Source organism: Mytilus trossulus, unplaced genomic scaffold (genome assembly GCF_036588685.1).
Source record: "Mytilus trossulus isolate FHL-02 unplaced genomic scaffold, PNRI_Mtr1.1.1.hap1 h1tg000122l__unscaffolded, whole genome shotgun sequence".
Classification (NCBI taxonomy): domain Eukaryota; kingdom Metazoa; phylum Mollusca; class Bivalvia; order Mytilida; family Mytilidae; genus Mytilus; species Mytilus trossulus.
In genome coordinates this window covers 1,503,095-1,521,659 of record NW_026963298.1, presented here as the reverse complement: position 1 = coordinate 1,521,659, position 18,565 = coordinate 1,503,095, and the positions used below count along the sequence as shown (strand labels likewise).

General features: G+C 33.1%; 1 protein-coding gene across 1 annotated transcript in view; it reads left to right on the top strand.

Moving 5' to 3' along the window:
- Positions 1-18,565, top strand: part of LOC134700084 (uncharacterized) — a 47,284-nt gene that overhangs the window by 7,386 nt on the left and 21,333 nt on the right. The window contains exons 3-4 of the mRNA XM_063561454.1: positions 6,091-6,192; positions 15,648-15,749. Coding sequence (XP_063417524.1) covers positions 6,091-6,192; positions 15,648-15,749 — 204 coding nt within the window. The remainder of the gene's footprint in view (positions 1-6,090; positions 6,193-15,647; positions 15,750-18,565) is intronic.

The window sequence follows — 18,565 nt, the reverse complement described above, 5'->3', positions numbered from 1 at the left end:
GGTCTTCAAAACAGACTTCAACAATGAATAAAACCTATTCTGCATATAAAGCCTTAAAATGACAAATGAACAACTTAAAACAATTCAAATAAGAAAACTAATCGCATAATGTATGTACAAAATAATGAATGAACAACAAATATGCCTATATACTGCAGGATATATCTTTACGGTGACCTATGATTGTTAATTTCTGCATCATTTTTATCTATTGTTGAGAGTTGTCTCATTGGCACATTTTCTTTGTATACGACTGCAACATATATTCTAGGATCGTATGATGGTACATGTTTGATGTCATCATCGGTCTGAAGACACACTGGTTTCCAGACAATAACTTTTGGTTAAGTGAAAAGATCTTTTAGAACATTTTTCAGAAGGTTCAATACTACAAAAAGAAGGTTGGGTTTGATTTTGGTTATGATAGTCCAATCCTTTTAGGAATTAGGGGCCCAACAGAAGGATTTTTCTAGTTTCATGATAATAACTTGTGTATAATTGTTTTGAATGCTCTGAAATTGTACCGCAATGCTTAATGCCACAAGCAGAAGGTTGGGATTAATTTTAGGGGTTACGGGGCCAAAAAACAGGATTTGTTTTAGTTTTTAGAAAAAAGCTTGTGTGCAAGTGTATGGATATCTCTGAAATTGTACCACAATGTTCCATATAACAAATGAAAGACTGGGATTGAATTTGAGGTTAATTGCCTCAAACATGTAGGAATTATGCGCCGAAAAATGTAAAAAAAAAGCATTTTTCTCGTTTCCACACAATAATTTGTGTTTATGTGTATAGATCTCTCTGGAATTGTGCTACAAAGGAAAGGCTGGGATTGGGTGGGGGGATTTTGTTCAAACTCGTTTTAGGGGATTAACATTTCAAATTTTCTAAAAGTTTCAAGACGAAATCTTCAGTTGCATACTGACAATATTGTGCAATAGATTTGTATATGTAAGATCTTTAACCACATTTATTCAGAAACCTATATTATGTCACAAATTTGATCACAATCCAAATTCAGATAGTATTGAGCTGAAATATTGGGTCCAAATTTGCCCCAACTGTTCAGGGTTAGTCCTCTGTGGTTGTATCAGGCTGCACTCAGCGAAGCATTTGATTGTATACCCCATTTTCAGTTACAAAGGTTGAAGAGATGTGTGAAATATACATATAAAAAAAAAAACTTATGAGGCAACTCTCCACCAGAGATCGATTTACCTAGATGATTTCAACTATAGGTCACCGTACCGACTTCACCAATGACAAAAATCGATGCGGCGTAGGCAGCTATGATAAAAGGCCCAGAAATTTTTTTAGTCGCAATAGCACACTCAACTTCAACTTTTTTTAATCAAATACTTTCCTTATTAGCTTCCCTTTTAAAAACGCATGTCAAAAAGTAAGACAAACTTAAAGTTTGCCAACATCACCGACTAATTAGTAATATAGCGTCCCTGTATACTGGGCGATATTTTCAAATTACAATCCAAACTTTTTCCTGAACCTCGTCAGTAGATTTTTTTATTTATAAAGTCTTTAGTAGTGTTTGGAACTGACTGGTAACTGCGGGTGTGTGTCCTATGGTCAAAATATCGACATGCATGTCAAACGGAACAATTAGCGGTCCTCCGCAAAGCATGCAGTATTGAGGGATAATATCATAGACCATTATAATGTCGGAATACCACGTCCCGGTTACGATTGGTCAATTTTCATCCACATGAAAAAGTGAAAACAGTAAATTATTGAAGTGTCCTTTTATTTCTGCGTAAAATAAATAATCAATTTAGTGAAATGTGTTGCTGGATCCGTTGGTCTATTATAATGACACTTTCTTCAGGACTAAAATTTTTAAGCTAATATTTCCTCCTTTTTACAACAGAAAATAGCAAATTAACAAAATAACAATTAGCAAAATATGTAATATGAAAATATCATATTAAATAGATACAAGTACGCCGCCGAGGTCTTATATAGGACTAGTGTTCGGGAAACTCATAGACTTATGATAGGAGAAAATTTGTTCGGTATGTTCGTGCCCATTATTTGGTTAAATGAAAATGGTACGTGTTAATGTTAAAAATTGACATGTTCAAATGTGTTTATGGAAAGAAACACAATACTTTATTAGCATAAAAATGTTGCAGTGGATGAATAGAATAGAATAAAATAGAATAGAATATAATTGGAATATAAACAGTGGTCAGAATCAAGCCAAAAACCACATATATTTTGTGAATAAAAGAATTACATTATATGCTTTTATTTTCAAATTGGCTAAATGTCAGTGTTCATACCTGATATCCTTAATTCAAAACAGTCACAGATATAACAGCCTAGTTTTTCCATAAGAGTGACATTGTCTTGGGTCAAGAGCCATACAAATTTAGAAGATTTATTTAAATTTATAAAATTATAACGATTGTTAGAAATATCTTGGAAAAAATCGTCACTTTGAATATCATAAAGAGGGCATTCTAATAAAAAAAATGAAGCTCATCTTCAACTTTACCAAGTGAGCAATTAGAACAAAGACGCTCATGTCTTTCTATATGTTTTTTTTTTTTAATATTTGTCGACTGATCACGCCGAAGTGCGATGGTGTCTTTGTGACGCTATCTTGTTGATGGCTACGCCGAAGTGCGATGGTGGGAACGCTGAAGTGCGATGGTCTACACAAAACTCATTTGCTAGGCTTTTTTCGTCGATGTATAAGTCAATGTAAAATAGAGACTGAAATGGAGACAACAACTTGCCCAAAGAGTAAAAAAAACCTAACTGAAGGCCACCAAAGGGTGGGTCTTCAACACTGCGAAAAAAAAACCTCACCACGTAGGCGGACTTCAGCTGGTTAAAAAACTTAAAAGTGTACTAGTTTAATGACAAACATGGGACTGGACTGGGTTCCAACCCCTGGAACCCCCCCCCCCCCCCTGGATCCGTAAATGATCCAATATAACTATATACATGTTCACTGTAAATGTTTGAGCTCACATGTCGAAGATTACAGGAACATACTGCGTAGATATATGTGACGTGACGTATTTATGTAGAATATCGTTACTATGGTAATGCTTGTATTTTAATAAGATGTTGAAATATACAGTAGTGTTTCCTTTAGAATCAACGTAACCGTAAACCAATGCGAATTATAGAACTGAAAACCTAACATTGGTGCCGTGTCTAGGATGTCGAGGATTGCATAATCATTACGCGTAATCATGTGTGCCGCTGCCACTAACTATTTGACGTCGCATATATATATAAAATGTCGTTTCTATGTTTCAGCTTGTTTTGAAAAGAATATTGAACTGTACATACTAATTTCCCTTATAATCAACCTCCCCTAATTACAAAATAAAATTAACAACCAAAAGTCATCATAAACAGTTTTCAAATAAAGAAGAACTATATAGAAACGTAAGCATATAATAAAAATTGCAACTTAATAGTCCACAGATGCACCCTGGTGTTTTCCAAGACTTTAGAGTTACATGTAGTTCATTGACTTATAATACCGTCTTCAGGTTGTGTGAACTTACTGTTATATGAACTGATAAATTTAACCTGGCCGTCTGGAGGTTTTGATGTTCTCCATCACTTAGATTTATCAGATTCATCTGCTGTGTTATCTCGCAGTTTGCTATTGTAATTCATTAGGATTTTCTTTGAAATTATGTCTAACAATTTAGTATCAAGCTTTTCACTGAGAATTGAAAAGTGTCACACCTTCCTACTAACTTCATCATTGTCAGATTGGGACCTATGTGTTTAGTTTTCGCCTTATCAAAATGTCAGCCGGGCTGTAGCCGTTTTCAAGCGATGTTGTTCTAAGAGAAATAGTTATATTTGTCGTCCTTTTTTTAACACTTTTTTAATTAGGTAGAGGAATATGTGATATGAGTGCCAATGAGACAACTCTCCACTAAAAACATTTATAAAAGTAAACCATTATAGGTCAATGTAAGGCCTTCAACACGGAGCCTTGGCTCACACCGAACAACAAGCTGTAAAGGCCCCAAAAAATGTGTAAAACCATTCAAACGGGAAAAGCAACGGTCTAATATTTCTAAAAAAAAAAAACGAGAAACGAGAAACGCGTATAAATTTCAAACGACAACTTCTGTAAATCAGATTCCTGACTGAGACCAGGTGCAAGCATTTGCAGCGGGATTAAACATTTGCACGCTACGTTCAGACTGTTCGTTTGCATTGGCAAATTGTGTATTAACTCTGAAATCTTCAACTTTGTAATTTTGTTTATGTTTAGAGAGTCACTGGTTAGTTTTTGTACAAAATAAGCGCGTCTGGCAAAAATCTACAATTTTAATCCCAGAATCTATGATGAGTTTATCTATAGCTAGTCACCATTTCAGTTTAATCATGTAAATCATGTTTATCTATTATATGTCATTTTATATGATTTACTGATTGCAAATCTGTGTATTATTCTTGATAATAATGATGTTTTTGTCCCAGGGTTGGAGGGAGAGTTGTCTCATTGGCACTCATACCACATCGTCTTATATGAGAATATTAATCATCATGAAAGCATATGCATCAAGCAAATAAAGAGTTCCTTTTAATATATAAACCAAGCTAATGGTTTTGAAAAAAAACCCAAAACAATGGATAACACTATGTAGTTTAATAACGATAATAAGGATTATAGCTGCAACTATTGGCGCCAGTTAAGCTTTCGAGGAGTAAAATGTTTGATGCAAATTAGTTGCCTTGTCATCAGGATAAATACTCCTGCACGTCTGGTCTATATTTTTGTTTGATGTTTTTCTCTTTGTATCGATCTCATCATGTAAGCCCTTTTCAACTGAATTGTATGGTCTGTTTTTATTGTGTATTGTTACACCACTGTCCCAGGTTAAGGGAGGGTTGAGCGCATGTTTAAGCATATTTAACTATGCCACATTTTTTATTCTTTGTTCTCTTTTTTGTCACCGTACGGTTGCTTATAAATGTTTCCATTTACTTCATATGAACGTAGGTTGATAGTTGTCTCGTTTGCAATCAAACCAAATCTCCTTGTAAAACTGTTCTGCAAACTATCAACATCAATTTCACCAATCAGTTTTTAACACAGCGAAAAGATACCGCACTTGAGTCAGGTTTCAGTTGTCCTCTTAACAATATCTTGTTTATGTATATTCATTAAGTCAAAACGCATCCGTGCACCGTATAATATGTCGATGCTGTTTTTGTTCTTAATATAGGGACAGTTCAATGGGTTATAAGTAAAACTTATAATCATATTGCTTCATCTGCAATAACAAAAACCAAATATACTGCATCAAATGTGCATGTCAAAGTTAACAAACTACGCTTGCTATTGTATATGTGGATATTCATTAGTAAAGTTGTAACAATTGAAGTTACAAACCACTGACCCTGGTTGAGCACTTACTCAAATGATTAATCCCAACACATTATTTATGGTTTGTTCTTATTGTTAAAGTAGTTATCAAGGGTACCATAACTTAGTACGCCAGACGCGCGTTTCGTCTACATAAGACGCATCAGTGACGTTCATATCAACATATGTATAAAGCCGAAAAAGTACAAAGTTGAAGAGCATTGAGGATCAAAAATTCCAAAAAGTTGTGCCAAATACGACTACGGTAATCTATGCCTGGGATAAGAAAATCCTTAGTTTTTCGAATAAATCAAAAGTTTTGTAAACAGGAAATTTATAGAAAAAAAGTCCATATTATTGATATTAATGTCTACACCGAAGTCTTGATTACTGGGCTGGTGATAACCCCGGGGACGAAACGTCGACCTGGCATCGACCCAGTGGTGTACATAGTTATCAAAGGTACCAGAATTATAATTTAGTACGCCAGACGCGCGTTCGTCTATATTACGCTGAAGGTCGTACGGTTGGTTATAAATGACAATCTAACCAAAGCTCCTTTTTAATACTGCTCTTCAAGATATCGACAACAACGTAATATATCGGGTACCAGTTTGACTTTACGCTTAGTGCGAGTCTATGTTGTATTACTTCCTTTAATGTTATAAGTTGTTTCCTGTTTTATTGCATATCATGTTACAATTATACTAATGTTTCTCTAGTTTAATGGTGACACTGCACTCCATGATGCTGTATATCACAGAAACACAGAAATCGTCAGATTACTGATTGATGGTGGCGTTGATCTCAATATACAGAATCAGGTCAGTGGATTATAAGTTAAACTTACAATTATATTGAATTATCGTCAATACCAAAACATTTATTTACTACATCATATGTGATGTCAAACTAAACGCAATTAGCTTTTTAGTGTGTGTGTGGATACTCTTTAGTACAGTAAGGTTGCAAAGTTAGTGAAAAGTGACAAATTAGAATCTTCCAAAACAAACATTGTAGAATGCGTTGGAAAAGTTTGTTGACTTTAAAAAGAAAACCTAAGGTTGTGGTCACACTTTATCGAGAAAACACAAGGTTATGTTGTTACCATTCTAATGATAATTAAGCTTACAAGCAATGATATTTTAAATGTGATGAGATTATATAAAAAAACATAAAACATAAACAATATTCAACTGTTATGTACTGAAACTTTAAACCAAATAAAAAGTATATGAGAGCACACTAATATAAGTACTCGAAACTGCTGAAATTGCACTGTTTTTGTAATCTAACACAAAATATGATATGTTGTACGTAGAATAACAGAAAACACAATTGCATAGAGTGAGCAACAACAATACAGGAACACCTTTTAGTATCAATTTTGTCGAAACTATTAAACACAATGCAAAGGATACATTTTATTTTACAAATAACAGGAGCATTGCTCGCTAGGTAGCCATATGGCTACGCCGTAGGTTGAATTATACTATTGTTTTGAACACTTTATAGACAAGGGAAGTTTAGAAATAGACATACTGACAACTGTTAATGTTTCTTCATCAAACAAAAATATGTGCACATCTTTTATTAGATAAGTTTAAATCATTACCGGTCAACAAAGTCTAGAACAATTATAAAAGATCATGTTTTGTATTCATACTGGTACAATTTCCAAGTTATGTCTTTTTGAAGAGATCCAGAACGTAAAGAAAACACGAATAATATACATCTCCCCATAAATGGCGTGGTTTGTGAAACAGATGTATTTACAAAGTGCAACCATAATTTATCACGTTTTACTAATCACAATAAAGTGAGATATTCTTGTTTCATGCATATACGTACATGATGTAAAACAAAGCCCATAGCGCATTTAACATTTTGAAATACAATTCATAAAAGATGTATATCACTGTCCAGTTTATCATCATGAGACAAGTGTTTCAGTATTGAAAAAAAACCAGTTGATAATTTGGTAAGAAATTAATTATGTCTCCTTAATATGAGGGTAATAAAGTTTTCCCTGGTTAAATGGCATTGAGAATCAGATCAAATATTATACAATCTTATCTCGGATAAGTATAATCGGTGTTCAGATCTAGTAGGCCGATCTAATGAATGTCATACAAAACCTTGAAGGAATATTTCAGACAATGGTATTTTGATAACAACACTCGACTACAATTAAATGGTGTTTTGAAAAACTGTTACTAGGGCAGGTTGCATTAAAATCGGGGTAAAAAATGGCATGAAACCGGCCATTATTGTTTGCTCTTAAAAACCTTTCAATTCTGTTAGATTTATAAATGTCATGAAGGTTACAACATTAACTTAAATAAAACTTAAACAAATATAAAACCTAAAAGATTACGACACGAACGAAATATAGGTTTGCAATGTTTCTCTTCCGCAACTGTATTTCCATGTTTGTAACAAACAGCCAAATACATATATGAAAAACAAATAAAATATGACGGATTTTTTACAAATTTCCAGTCGAATTAATACTTTTACTCTTTACTTATATTTCCCACCATTGTGTTATTTTACTATGATAATAGATGTATTATTGTCTTTAGTTTTTTGTTAATATTCCATTGTGTGCTTCTGTATTAATCTTTTGTATAGTGATAAAGAATTTAACACAAGGTTGGCTGCTAACATCTTTAACCTACTATGTCTGTTTAGGATTTTATTTCACCCATCGTTGTTAATATAATGGAACTACATGCAACTGTTATGCAAGTGAGAGATTAAACTTCATGTTGCTTTAAAACTAAATGTAATCCACCATTTTCTACATAAAATGGTATATATCAGGTCAGGAACATGAATAAAAGTAACCGTAGTATACTGCTGTTCAAAATTCATCAATTCATTGTGAAAAAAAACAGATCCGGATTGCAAACTAAAACTGATGGAAACGCATCAAATAGAAGAAGGGACTCTGACACAACAGTAGCACAACATTAAAATGTAACAAACACAGAAACGAACTTTAATAAAACAATGACCATTTTCCTGACTTGGTACCGGACTTTTTAAGAAGAAAAACATGGCGGGTGGAGTCCAGTTTAATGGGATGCCATACCTCCCGCTTTTATGGCAATGTTTAATATAACATTTAAATGACATTATTACACGACAGGACTATAATATAAAAAATTGGGAGTACTTATAAGACAGAGAAACAAACGAATAATAGCTAACAAAAGGTATCATGTATGACAGTTGCTATCCATTTGTTTGATGTATTGTGCTTTTGATTTTGCCTTTTGATTAGGCACTTTTTTTTTTTATTTTCCTCGGAGTTCAATATTATTATGAGTTTACTTTTTACTAGATACGCTTTATAATTCCTGGCAGTTAAAACATCGTTAACTTTTTATTAATACAATCAGAGTTAGTAATCCACATTACTAATAATCACCAGGTTTGCTTTAAATTTGAATCCTTTCAATGTCAGCATCACACAGATGCATACACGACAATTTACTGAAAACATGATGTGTTACGACTAATTATGTAATATCTATTTCCAAAGGGAGTGTGTTATGACTTATTATGTAATATATATTTCCAAAGGGAGTGTGTTATGACTAATTATGTAATATTTTTTTCCAAAGTGAGTCTGGTCTTTTTTTATTAATGTGTGTCTGCTTTGTATCGTTCAAATGAGTTAGTCACTTTTCAAAGGATGTGAAACACTTCATTCTAATTTGTGCTGGGTCAATTTTTTTTTCGCCACCTCTTTCGCCAACACAATATATTGTTCGCCACTTTATAAAAAAATTTCGCCAAGTAACACAAATCTAATTTTTTCTTTTAATCCCCCCCCCCTCCTAAACATGATGAGTTTGCCCAATTGCTGTCTATGATTATTCTCTCAAACTTGTCTTAGAGTCAACATTGTAATAACTCCACAAATACTAAACATTAAACTTTAAAAAAAGACCTTTATAGGGCTTGATAATATTTTGAACAACTTTAAAAGAAGGGGGGCACTTACTTTTAAAATCTAGAAGATAGATGTCTTGGAATATAGAAAAATCTTGGATACCTGAAAGATGTACAGTTCTTTCGGAAAGTTTCTCCAAAAATAAAAACATGTGCCCTTGTGTACAAAGAAGTGTTTTTTACAACAAAACATTTTTTTACTCACTTGACATTGATCCCTAATGTAAGGTGTAGTCATTACATTGAAGGGTTACTATCATTCGAAGGGTAGTTCCCAACCTTTGGTATAAATATCTTCATAAGGACAGTTTTCTTTTCTAGATCATCGTAAAAATGTAAAACTTTGCTTGAAACACGTGCTAGACTTTTAAGTACCCACTCAAATCAATTATCGATATCAAAGTTAAATAATTAAGTTTTAAATCGTAGGCATTTCTTGCTTTTGTACACTTTTCGTTATTACAACAGTTTTCTTTTCTGGACTATCATTAAAAGAAGGAGAGAAGTCGTCGAAATTTTGCTTCAAACACGTATGTCGCAAAGTGGTTAATAAATCCTTAATGGGACATGTGACGGGCGCCATTTAACCATATCATTTTGTCATATAATACAATCAACAAATTTATTAACTAGTCCTTTGATGTCGATAGCTATAAAATGCAATCAGCTGATAATTGATTTTCTCTCAAAATCTTAACGAGTTGAAGGTGAATTCCGAGTATTGTCTGATCAGGTAAAGTCCGAAAACCCGAAAAGTAAATAAACAAGATAGTTGAAAATAAATCGTTATATTTATTTTTTTCGCCAAATTCTTTCGCCAATGACGAATTGTAATCGCCACATTTATTATTTTTTCGCATATTCCGAAAATGACAGCCGCCAGCAGAAACCTTTAACACAACTATACAAGGTTAAAGGTAGAATTAAGCGTTAAAGAAAATATTCACCCCGCTTAATTATATATGTCCTACAGCTGGGTTCTTTATATCATTGTTTGTCGTTGGTTCATGTCTGTCATATTAGTTTTTCGTAACTTGTTTGTTTATGAAATTGGTTGTTAGTTGTCCCGGTCATTTATAGCCGACAATACGTTATAATGTTTTTCACATTGTTGAAAGCCCATGGTTACTTATCTTCTGTGTCTTCTGTACTATAGTTTGTCTTTTTGATTTTAGCCATGGCGTTGTCATTGTATTTTCTATCTTTGAGTTTGAATGTCCTGCTGGTATATTTCTTCCCTCTTTAATTATTACGTTCATCCACTTCATTTGAATTTTGCTGGATCGTTGTCTTATTGGCAATCGTCTTATTGTATCATAGATAACAGAGTAGAAAACTATTATGTTCGCGTTTTTAAGTTGATGATTGGTTAAAACTTGTCAATATTTCTAAAGGAACTACCTACTTCACAAATTTATTTCAATAAACAAACAAAGAAGCATAAATTTATATATAGGTGACCGTGATGAAGATAATATATCTTATTAAAACTAATGATTTGTTCTAAAAATTAGTCTTTAAAATTAATATCACAATGAAACGGAAAAAAAACAATAGACAGTGCGTGTGTACATGTGTTTGGCCATGCATGTAATTTTTTAACTACTTTTTACTATAGTACAGATTGCTTAGTGGTGCTTGTTAAAATGATAAAAACATACATTGAAGACATTTGAAGCACTTAACAGTCTGGTTGATAGGTTCTGATATTTTCAATAGAATGATATAGTTCGAATTATCCAATAATCGAACAGACGGGGGTAACTTGCTCATCATTATTACACTTCATAAACAAATTAGTGAGGGGACACTCAGCTCTGGATCAGCACCCATATGTATCTTTGATCAAAATACACCACACATTATAATGTATGCACCGTATAGTAAGTTTGGTATCCCTATGGTACATATATAAGCTATAATGGATACAATGTAAACTGTCTTTGCATAATCCAACAAGTTTCCAAAAAATAGTCTTACTAAACATTTGTCCAGTTCTTTATGGATAATGTATGCTAGGTCCCGCATTGCACCAATAGGTATGATAAAGTGTCTTTCTATATTTACATCACTTTTGGTAATGGATCCGGTTTTTTTTCATTAATATAATAATGTATAGAAATTAATCAGTCTCTTTATCAGTCCATTGTGTTAATTGATCAACATTTTCGTCATTGTCTTCGTCTTTATTTTCCACTTTATTGTCGTCATCATCTTAGTATTTGACATTGAAAGTCGTTCATGTTATTGAAAATACTAAATAAAAATTGTTTTTGTTTATGCTTGGTATATTGGGCCTCCGCCTCTAGATGTGTCAGTTCTTCATGGACATTTTTCGGAACATTTTACTGTGAAAAAGGAGGACAACTACTTGCAGACGACAGTTTACATATTTTGGCATTGATCAGAAATTTAATAGAAAAAAAGCTGACAATATAGTGTATTCTCTTGTTCTTAATTAACGCCATATTGTACAGAACTGATCATTTATAAAATGAAAAAAATATAAGAACAATTGATACGTGTGTCTAGATTACGAACCCCACATGTGCTGTTATGTTACAGTAAATGAATATCCTTCGGTTTAATATGACTGTTACATATCATTAGATGTTATATGCACATGACAGTAGGTAATTTTGTATGTACAAATAAGTCTACAACTATGCTGCAATATATATTTGATGTCATATTCGGTATTTCTAATATGATAGAATTTGAACGATTCAATTATGCCATCCATGGTACAGGTAAATCATGTAAAATATACATGTTGTATTATTCACCTGGTGCTAAGTTTAAAACATATCTCCATCAGATTAGACATTAAAACATTGTTGTATCGTCATTCAATTGTTTTACCCGTTCTTTATTTCATTGATTGAACTATCATTTACCTTTAAGAAACCATTATGTTACCTTTCGCAGACCAATATTTCTTAAGAATAACCGTCCTCTTTCTTAAAACTATTGGACAGACAGCTTAAGGTAGCATAACTGATTCTTACAGGTAAATGATAGTTCAATCACTGAAATAAATTAAAAAACACTATTAATTACCCCAATTGTTTTCAAAAAACAAAAAAATACAACCAAAGAACAAATGACACATTTTGTTTTTATTCAAGTCACTTAATAATGGAATAATTTGTCACTCATCAAAACGGTATCTTGAGTTAAAACATATGCTTGAATATACCAGATCAGACCTGTGAACAGGTCTGCTCGACAAGACAGACCTGTGAACAGGTCTGCTTGACCAGATCAAACCTGTGGACAGGTTTGTTTGACCAGATCAAACCTATGGACAGGTCTGCTTGACCGGACCAGACCAGACCTGTGTACAAGTTTGCTATTATTTAACAGAGAAGTCCTGTCAGTCTTGGGGACAGGTCTGCTTTTTAATCGGTCTCTTTGATATTCTTTATACATACAATAAAAGCAGTCCTGTTTAAAAGTTAACTGTGCATTATGGTAAGTTTATCTTTGAAAAGCAGACCGGACCAAAGTTAACTTAGTTTTAAGTTAACTTTATTTTAAGTGAACTTTATTTTAAGTAAACTTGGGATTAAGTTACCTTTTTATAAAGGAGCGGACCAGACCCAAGTTAACTGTGGATCATGTTAACTTAATCATGGACCAAACCAAAGTTTTATAAGAAAAGATCTGGTTTGATTTTTGATAGCAGACCTGGTTATGAGTTAACTTGTGTGATGGACTACTTGTGGCAAAGTTAACTTCGGACAAATTTAACTTCAATGTTTGCCATGGACCTGTCCTAAAGTTTACCTTTCGGGCAATCATTAAACAGTCCTGGGATCAAGTCTGCTTTTCAAGTTAACACAAATTCTGTCCTAGGACTGGTCACAGCAGTCACAAAACCGGTCAACGATAATTTTAACCAGTCATAAAGTCTGTTTATGAAGTTAACTAGCTGTACAGTTTGGGAGTGCACCCATCTGTACCATGCTTAACTAATTTATAACCAGAGACCCCAACATTATCAATAACACTTCCTTGCAGAATGTGTCATCTAAAGGTCTGAATATCTTGAGCCTAAATCCACCAATTGAAAAATACAACTTCAAAATACTGATGGATTCAGTCGAATATTATGCAAAGCAATGGACTGAACGCAAGAAAGAAGACTTATATACTATTTCCGAATGAATTAAGGCTCAACACATACCCTCACGACACTTATTAAAAAGGAAATCCTGGATAATCATAGGTCTGTCTTATGTTTCTTTGGAATGTCAACCAAAGAATGAAGAACTTCCATCACTATAGTGGATACCTTGACTACAGGTGTCAGACCATCAATTAAAAATCCCTATCTGTTTTTGCAATTTGCACAGCTTTCGAAATATTTTACCTTAAGTTTAACTTCATATAAACCAGGTATATCCTGAGTTGAACATGCATGACCTTTCTACATGCCAATTTTCAATCCGTGTTTAAAATCTTCTACGAAAGTATTGCCTTTGAGAAAATAACTACTCCAAAAATATCCCCTGGTTTTCTTAAAATCTTAAGTTAGAATACTATGTAGCAAATTAATCCTGAATTGCTCATGCACACTCATTGACAGGTAAATTTTGACTCAAAATGGTCTATACAAATTTCTCGTTTACCAAAAGTCTCATTTCTGCAAATTTGTTAGTAAGTTTAAGTAAACAATGGCATCAAAAGTACTGCTTTGTGTCAAAGTAGGGCAACTTTTACATACGTTCGAAATTAGAGGGAGTGATTGGTGGTCTGACACCTACACAAATGTCCTTACGATCAACTGAATATTGCTGGGTCTTCCAAGTGCTTCACGAAACCCGTTTTTAAATTATTAACATCTGTTTATCAACAATCAAAGTTTGAAAGATATTGTTAAATAGTACTGTATATACTAAAGGTGGCGTGAATCAGATGTAGATACTGAAAAAATCGTAAGACCTTTTAGAGTACATGCAATTTAAGACTTGCTCATCTTGCAATAGTATTAAAACATTTAACTTTTCTGCACCTTACACAGGTATTCCCAATTCCAAACTAAAAGAACAATTTGAAAAAGTTGCAATTGAATTAAACAAAATAGCGAACGTAGATGCAAGTATCTTATCTTGGGGAGGAAAACATCCTACTTTGTAAAGAATCACTCTGATTCAAACAAAAATTATCTGAAACTGACTGATAATGAATACAACAGTTACAATTATATCGGCCTCATATCTTGATTTACATCTGGAAATTGACAATAAAGATCGGTTGTAAACAAAACTTCACGACAACATGGATGAGTTCAGCTTCCCAATTGTGATCTTTCCATTCCGATACAGAAACATTTATGCAGCGTCTGCGTTATGAGTATATATCTCTTAATTACTATTCCTGGGCTTGTTTTACCGATATGATATTCTTGAAAGATTGTTGATAAGGTTGCTATTCATAAGGACACTTTTGAACCAACTTATCTGAATGGAGAAGCTTAAATATTCCCTTAGTAAATTTTACAGACGCTATTGCCAGTTGATATCGGATAGGTTCCTTACATGTATGTCATAACTCCAATCCACTTCCCTTTTCGCCACGAATGTGACCTACCGAATAAGACTATTACCGGGTTTGCAATAAAATGAGCAACACGACGGGTGATACATGGGAGCATGATCTGCTAACCCTTTCGGAGCACTTGAGATCAAACCCAATGTTGGGTACGGTTCGTGTTATTCTGTATTTAGTGTCTATGTTGTGTCTTGTGTACTAATATTTGTCTGTTTCTCTTTTTATTCTGAAGCCATGGGGTTGTCAGTTTATTTTCGATCTATGAATTTGACTGTCCCTCTGGTATCTTTCGCCCCTCTTTCACAAAGAGATAAATGACTTCTCAAATATGCTACTACAAAGTCTTTGATTTTGTTCTTTATATAATCCCTGTTGACCAATATCAAATCAAATGCAATACATGTTGTTGTTTTTTCTGTCGCGAAAACAACTCGCACTATTGCAGCTGCAGGTAGAAAAATAGTTACCGGACTATTAGATAAACTGTATTTGGGTTAAAGTGTGATCACATGACTTCCTCTTACAGTTACCCTGTACAAAAGCTTAGAATGAAATATTCAAATTAAAGCAACATAGATACGTGTTTATATAGGGACATTACTTGTCTTAACTTAATGGATATATACTAACAGTTATCATCAATGTGTTAAAATACAATAATAATTTAATATAACACATGGATAATATACTCGTTGCAAATGCATGATTTTAACTAAAGCATAGTTATTCACTTTGATATTTGATGTTTTCTACCTTCAAGGATGGACATACTGCGTTGCATATAGCTGCCGAAAAAGATGACCAGGCGATAGCTTCTCTTTTGTTAGACAACGATTGTGATCCAAACATACGAAATAAGCACGTAAGTACAAGTACAAGTACATGTGTGTTTTCTTAAACATAAGTTTCTGTTATTAATAATTATATATACTAAGTAAAACAGGTAGTGTAACATCTGCTTGGATCAATCGATGTATTCATATATTGTGTTGACATAGTTTGTGATCCATGTAAGCTGCAGATCTACCTAACAATAACAGAACGAATCTCATATATCGTTCTAACATTTAAGATTGCACAATTTATTGGTTGAAATAATAAATTCAACATGTTACGATGTTAAATCGGACCTCCTGCTGATAGAGTTTTGAAATGCGTTGACGGTGTATGAAATTTATCAGTCACTAAAATGATAATGATTGTAATCAAATCATTATTCTTAAAAAAAAAACTCGTAAAGTTGGAAGTATGTGTTTGCATAAATAAGACTTTTAGGGAGCTTTTACCAGAGATTTATTCTAGAAATATTGGTATGATTTAGATTGCAACAATCAATATTGCAAAGCCTTTCTGAACTGTATCAATATTGAAGTTTTCTTTTCAAACACATATGTCTCTTTTTCTTTGAATTACATTTTTAATTGTTTTTCGTTTTTAAACAGTCAATACATTAGAGTAAAACACACAATTAAAGATTAATATGATGAAGGCGCTACCTTGGATGCCAGCTATAATTACCAAACATATAATTAAAAAGTGAATAATGATATGTCTCCACATATGAAAAAAGGCTGATATTTTCAAGTGACACTTTACTATAAATCTGTAAATGAATTTCTGCAAATCAAGTCGCACCTCAATTCAAATAGCAAGGAAGTACCTACGGAATGAGCATGCAGATTGTATAAAATTTGAAAGCTTTTGTGAAGTAGGAAACTTTTCAGATGGGTCATTTAGAAAGACTTATCTATTTTTCTAGACAGTCAAATTTAATATCTAAAACAAGTGAGACAAATGATGATATTACAACAAACCACCACCACAGGCCAAGTAATTTTAGAGGGGTCTGTTGACATTCTTAGGGCCCATTGTTATTGTAGTCTTGTCGGGATTAAACTACACCTTAAATTTTCTACTTCCAAAGACGAAAAGATGCCAGGCAATGCCCTCATTATTATCTATAGTGGATTTGTAAAATACAAGTTCTTAGGCAAATTGTATCTATTAACATATAAATATACACAAACGCTGATGTCATAAATTTTCATAATTGATAGAAACAAATTGATAATATCCTTGCAAATTTTTGTATTACACATACAATTTATCTGTATTTACTGTTTGGTTTATAATAAGATATATACACACAAAAACAGACGCCTGTAACCAAATGTAAAGATAGTGGGAGTCCCTGGTGGTTACACCCACCCCATTGTTTGAGAACTTGTAAACGGTTGAGATCCTTACACCTAAACAATACATAGTTTTCTTGTATGGGATATTAAAAAAAATCAAATGAAATGTAGGGGAAATCCACAGTGTAACACCCTCCTCCCTTCTGTTTGAGAACTTATAAACGGTTGAGATCTCACTCCTAAACCATATATATTCTTGTATTGGACAATACAACAAACCAGATGAAATATACAAATGCAAAATCACTTTGGGTTAATGCACCCCTACGCTTTGAGAACTTGTTAACAGTTATGTTCTCCAACCCGAAACTAATTTATCCTTGTATTGGACAAAGAAACAAACAAATGAAATATATTGAGAGTTCCTCTGGGTTATTGCAACTCCTCCTGTTTAAGAATTTGTACACAGTTAAGTTCCCCAACCCGAAACAAATATATTCTTATATTGCACAATAAAACAATTAAATATTATAAAAATGGTAGTCCTTAAGGTTCACCACACCCCTTCCTGTTTGGAACATTACAACACTTTAAAATTCTTTGTTTGTTTTTAACAAATAAAAATGTATTTCGTTTTTAACATCGAATTTGTTCCGTTCTGCCTGTTTTTTTCAAGATCGCGATTAAACGAACATTTTGGCAGCCATTAACAAAAAATTCGTACGAGATTAAACGAGATTGACGAAACTTTTCAGATGGGTCGAGTTGTCGTTCTTTGTCCCAAAAGGATGCTTCGACCATAAGTGCCAGCATAGCTGGCATATTATAGAATAACAGAAGCAAACAAAAACACTGGCTGTAATACAATGCACTGTTTATCTTGATGTGTATTAACATATGTCGACAATTGCAAAACAAGAGGGGAATATCAATGTCGAGATCATCGAATCGTCGCTCATGTGTTAATCAGGTTATAAAATAAAGTTTTATTTCCAGATACTATCGAGATGGTAAGATTGTCAATGACAAAACATTACGTTAAAAAATATGATTAAGGACACCTCTAATATATTTGTTTGTCTTGATTTTACTTTTTCACCGTTCAGCCATCAACGATAAGCAAAGTTCATTGCAATAAAATCAGCTACGGAGGTCACAGACTTTTAAACATGTCAAATATTTAAATCGGGTTAATTTGTGTAAAAAATAAACACAAAAACACAAAAAATAATTATCGAGCAGCAAAAAAAGGGGACAATTGAAAAAAAAAGTATTTTTTCTGTCACGGTCAGAAATCACCGTTCAGTTGTAGCCAACAAAACACAAAAATCAATTGTAAAGTTTATTTTATTTTTACCCAAATTTTGTCATTTTATTATCCGGAATTCTTCTCATCACTTGTGCAGAAGTTAAACAGAATGTTGTGTCCAAAAAGTCACAACCTTTTATGATAAATGAAAAAAAATGACTGTCCCTCCGGTATCTTTCGTCCCTTTTTTGCTCAAGTGTTTGTTTATACTGTGGATTCATCAATGTTCGTGGG